The sequence below is a fragment of the Glandiceps talaboti genome, chromosome 1 (assembly GCF_964340395.1).
Source record: "Glandiceps talaboti chromosome 1, keGlaTala1.1, whole genome shotgun sequence".
Lineage (NCBI taxonomy): Eukaryota > Metazoa > Hemichordata > Enteropneusta > Spengelidae > Glandiceps > Glandiceps talaboti.
Window position 1 is genome coordinate 22,472,150 of NC_135549.1, and position 5,140 is coordinate 22,477,289.

The 5,140-nt window shown below is 33.6% G+C and overlaps 1 protein-coding gene across 1 annotated transcript; it reads right to left on the reverse strand.

Moving 5' to 3' along the window:
• Positions 1-440: 440 nt before the first annotated feature.
• LOC144434455 (E3 ubiquitin-protein ligase TRIM56-like) lies at positions 441-1,157 on the reverse strand. The gene has a single exon (XM_078122908.1). It carries the CDS (start codon positions 1,155-1,157, stop codon positions 441-443), a length of 717 nt encoding a protein of 238 aa, XP_077979034.1.
• Between the last annotated feature and the right edge of the window lie 3,983 nt (positions 1,158-5,140).

A 5,140-nucleotide genomic window follows, 5' to 3' on the forward strand; every position in this document is an offset into this window, starting at 1 on the left:
TGACTCAATTGTACACGTCAACTTCTTTTCAGGGCCAACAAATACTGAATTCTTTGTTGATATATCTGGTAGTGTGGAAGGATGAAAGAAGTGTGGATACTCTGCAGTCAAAGCTTTGTGTGTTTTGAAGTCCTGTGAGGAAACGTTATCAAGTCGTCGACAGATGCTTGCCTTGGTAGTCAGCAAGTCAAAATCACCACTATGTTGTACAATATTTTCACTAAATCTGCAAGCTCCATCTGTTCCTGCTAACTGTATCAGGATATCTTCTTTCTCCACAAGTAAAGATGCCTTTAAAACATCTTCCCTGTCTTGTATTATTGACAACATTTCCTTCTCACGCTTTTGAAGTACTTCGATCCACTTTTGAAAGAATGATTTGACTCTGGTTCCTTGCTCCCGACTGTTCTGTACAACATTGGTGTTTTCTCTATCAATTTCTATGAGTGTATCTCGAAGACTTTCTCTGCTGCAGTGTTTATCTTGTCCGTGATAATCTCTTTGTATTTCTCTGTGGTCTTTCCTATTTCCATCACCATATGTCCTTCACTTCTTGGATGGGTTACAAAAGCACACTGTAGACACAGTGGTACTTGGCATTCATCGCTGTCGCAGTACAAAGTAATTTCATGGTTTTCATGGTTTCTCTTACTGCAGTACTGTTTAGGACGGATGAATGTTTCTATAGTTTCCCATGGATATGACTTTAGATCGGAAAGCGTCAATACGTCATGTGCACCAAGAGCAAATGTATGTGTGTGTGCATCATGGCAGAATTGACACAAAAATGCAACACAATCTAAACAGAATGACACTGCTATGTCACCCTTTTTACCATGACAACTCTGACACGAGATGTCTTGGCCCTTTTGCAGGTTTTGCTGCTTCTCATAGTATTCTTTCTGATTCAAAATGGTGGCACTGGTCTGGAAACCTATGGCACCTTTTTGTTTTGTTTTCGTACACTCTGAACATATTTGACACTTAATTACTTCATCCTTGCCAATCTGCTTAGTCAAACAGGGTTGACAGAACACGTGGAGACAAGGAAGATATTTTGGTATCCGGGTACTTTTATCGTACTGGTTGCTACAGAGCCTACAGGTCAACACACTGGGATCGAAAGTAAACTTCTTTGAGGGGTCAGCTGTTGCCATATTTGACTTGGATATTCACTGAAACAAAATAACGGAATATTTAAACACCTGGTTGCAATAAACACATTGCAGTTTTTGCGTGCGAATTGTTTTAATAAGTATTACCTTGTACACAAAGGTTAGAAACTGAATGTGTTGCTACTGTTAAAACTAACTAGGATTCTAAAACTGTGTTGCTTTCTTGGTTTAAAAGAACAACTTCTTCAAATAAACAAAAAAAAGAAAGTTGTGGTCTGTTACCATTACCATTGGAAAAGAATAAGCTATGGGGGAAAAAATAACATAGTTTCGTTTTCACTTCCATTGGGGGTTATAAGTGTATTTAGTTACCAGATAAATATTTTCTTCTAAACAAATAGGATCTAATAATAGCTTTATTTAAATATACCAGTGAACTGAAACCACGCCTTTCTATGTATGTATGTATGTATGTATGTATGTATGTATGTATGTATGTATGTATGTATGTATGTATGTACGTCTGTCTGTCTGTCTGTCTGTCTGTCTGTCTGTCTGTCTGTCTGTCTGTCTGTCTGTCCTTATGCATGTATGATACTGCATTATGGATATCACTTTGTATCCTGACCTTTGCAATGACCATGTCTTAAAAACCAAATTGTACCCACTAACTGGGGAAGCTTAATAGTTAGAGACCTCAACAGCCTGTCTGTCTGTCCACTATGTGCACATGGTTGTATGTGTGTGTATTATATAGTGTGAGCGTACCCAATGCAGAAGCCAGCTGCTTCTGTACAGACCATCTACCATCAAGTGGTTCGGGACTTAATGATTAGATACACATCATTTTCCTTGTTTTAAGGTTGTTGGATAACTCTCTGTTAGTGCAATTGGTTCAGCAAATACCACAGCCGGCAAACCAATTATTCTGTGAGATGAAGAAATAAGTGAATACATTAACCTTAATACATAGCACTCTGATATATATTGTATACCAAGTTGACGTGATTACATCTTGACTTGAGGATTATATATTGGTGATACATTATTAAAGTAATGTGCTACCCCATCAATTGTCCAGTGTATGAGAAAATTATTCAATCAAATCTTATCAAATGGCAAGTATCAAAAGCAATGGAATACAAGCCACCTTGTTCCATTATATAAGTCTGGGGACATTAGAAATATGAATAATTATAGATGTATAGCATTGTCAAATTCTGTTTCTAAACTTTTAAACATAATCCTGAACAACTAACTGCAGCTATATTTTGACAGCCATAATTATATCCAAGACACACAGTTTGGGTTTTGCAAAAACTATCGTATAACTGATTGTATTATTTATACTTAAATCTTCAATTAATAAGTATGTATGTAGAGCAGGTAAAATCCAATATCTATTTGCTTGCTTTGTTGACCTGCGCAAGGCCTTTGACAGTGTATACAGTGTATGACGAGATGGAATGCTATATAAATTGCTTAAATCAGGTGTCACAGGATAATTACATAGCCTGATTTGACCAATGTATTGTGAAACAAATTATGGCATCAGAAAAGCTCACAGTTGTACTAACACTTTTCCATCTACAAGTGGTGTTAAGCAGGGGTGTAATTTAAGCGCACAGCTCTTGTTTAATATTTTTATAAATGACCTTTCGGATACTATTTATTCTAATCCTGTAAATCTAGACAACACTTTATTTAATCGCAGACGATATTGTTATATTATCTGATTCAAATGTAGGCCTTCAAAATAGTCTAGATAAGTTACATAACTATTGTAAGAAATGGAAACTTAAAGTAAATACTAATAAGACAAGTTATTATCTTCAATAAGCTAGGTCGAGTGATTGATAGTGATCATGATTTCTACCTAGGTATAGAAAAGTTACAAATCGTACCATCCTATACATACTTGGGAATTATCTTTCAAAGTAGCGGTAAATTTAAACTAGCAATTGAAAATTTAGTTATGAAAGCACACCATGCACTAGGTGCACTGAGACAAACACTATCCTTATATAATCATACATTTTCTCCAAAAGGATCTCTTCAACTCTTCAAAAGCAGTCTTGTCCATTCTTATGTATGGTTCAGAAGTTTGGGGAGCTTTTAACTTTGAACTATACAAATCAAAACAATGTGAAGAACTTGATAATGAAGTTTTTATTAAACATTTGTTTAGTGATAAAAATCTTTTTGAACAAATACATTCTACATTTTGCAAACAAGTGTTGGGTATTCGCAAAAAGTCAAGTAATATTGCCTCAAAAGCAGAATTGGAAAGTTATCCAGTCATTGTGCAAATCTGTAAACAAATGTTAAATTATGAAAACAGATTAAGGAATGGAGAATGCAGTAACCTTGTACAATGTGCTTTCAACTCTGAAAAGAAAACTCATGGTAACATATGGACAGCCTTTGTCAATAAGTTAAATGAAATAACCGAGCTTAAAAGTGATGCTGATGTAACAAATCTTAATAGTGATTTGAAAACATTTATATCAATACAATTTGGATGCCAACGATTCAAAAAACTGACGACAACAACAAATTACGTACCTACAGCAAATTTAAAACAAATTATGAATTTGAATCATATTTAGAACAAGTAAATAATGTTTCTCACAGAATCAGCATAACTAGGCTCAGGATCTCAGCACATAATTTACCAATCGAAAGACTGCGATACCAAGGAATCCCCCTGGATGAAAGACTTTGTCATTTATGTCATACTAAAGCTATTGGTGATGAAATCCATGCGTTAATGGATTGTACTAATCCATCTGTAACTGAAGCTAGAAACCAATTTCAAAGAACTATTGAAATGTATTATCAAAGTTTCTCAAAATTATCTAAAAAAAAAAGAATACTTAAAAAAATAATGAGCTCAAATGATAGTTTTATCACTAGTAGCTTTGTAAAATTCTCTAATTCATTATTATCTTTGTATTCAGTACTGTAGTTTAGTGTTTTATCTATATTTATATTTATATATTATCTTTCTTCTTCTTGTTTTGTATGTTTTTGACTATAGATAATGTATTTCTAACACTATTTCATGTCAAATAAAATATACTCTACATTATTTTAAGTATACCACTTGACTGTATCAACTTTACATCTCTTGAAATTGTATACATAAATTAGGCTGATTATAATAACCATCACCACCTTGTTATAAGTGGTAATTTCAAACAAACATAGCCCAATAACACGTTATTAACTTAAAAGGTAAAAGAATATCCAATGCAATGAAAATACTAAATAAAATAAAATACTAAGAAAATACAGACAAGCGTAATTACACTAAAATTTACAAAGTCAAACAAAATTACATATAACCCCTACATAAGTAGTTCAATCAACTGAATTTTAAAGTTGGTGAAAAAAAATCGGTAGATGTCACAAAGGTGTACTATGGTGGCATAGACCGTCATAAAAAAAGAAAGAAATTGCTAAAAAATTCACTTGTTTGCAAAACACAAATCTAAAAAGTTGACTTAATAAATGTGCGGGTATTATCCACACGTAACAAAGAGAGGAAGAGGAAATTTACGTAGAATTAATTAAATACAAGTCAGACTCACATACTGGCCACACGTTTTTTCTGGACACGTTCAGTACCTTGTTTGTGTTATTGTTCAACTTGCTGTAGGTTGATTATATACAACCTTGATAAATCGTGAAATTAATGTCCAAATTGAGTTAGACTAAAGATCGATCACCTACAAAAAGATTTATTTTACTATATCTAGATCTGTTTCCATCTACCCTCGAACTGTAACACATAATAAAACTGTAAACATATTTTATGAGGTTGACAGGTACAGAGGTAGTGATAGTTGCTAAGGACTCATACACGGGATTTATGATCATTTACATGCATTCATAATATCATTACATTCATCAATTGTTTTTGTTTAATGACTAGTGAATACGATCGATCTTGCGGTCCCTATTAATAAGTGCCACGTTTGCCATTGTCTGGTTTCGTAAATTATTTCAACTTTATTGCACAA

What these genes read in the sequence shown, in the direction of transcription:
- LOC144434455 (XM_078122908.1), bottom strand. Translation starts at nt 1,157, where the DNA reads ATGGCAACAGCTGACCCCTCAAAGAAGTTTACTTTCGATCCCAGTGTG.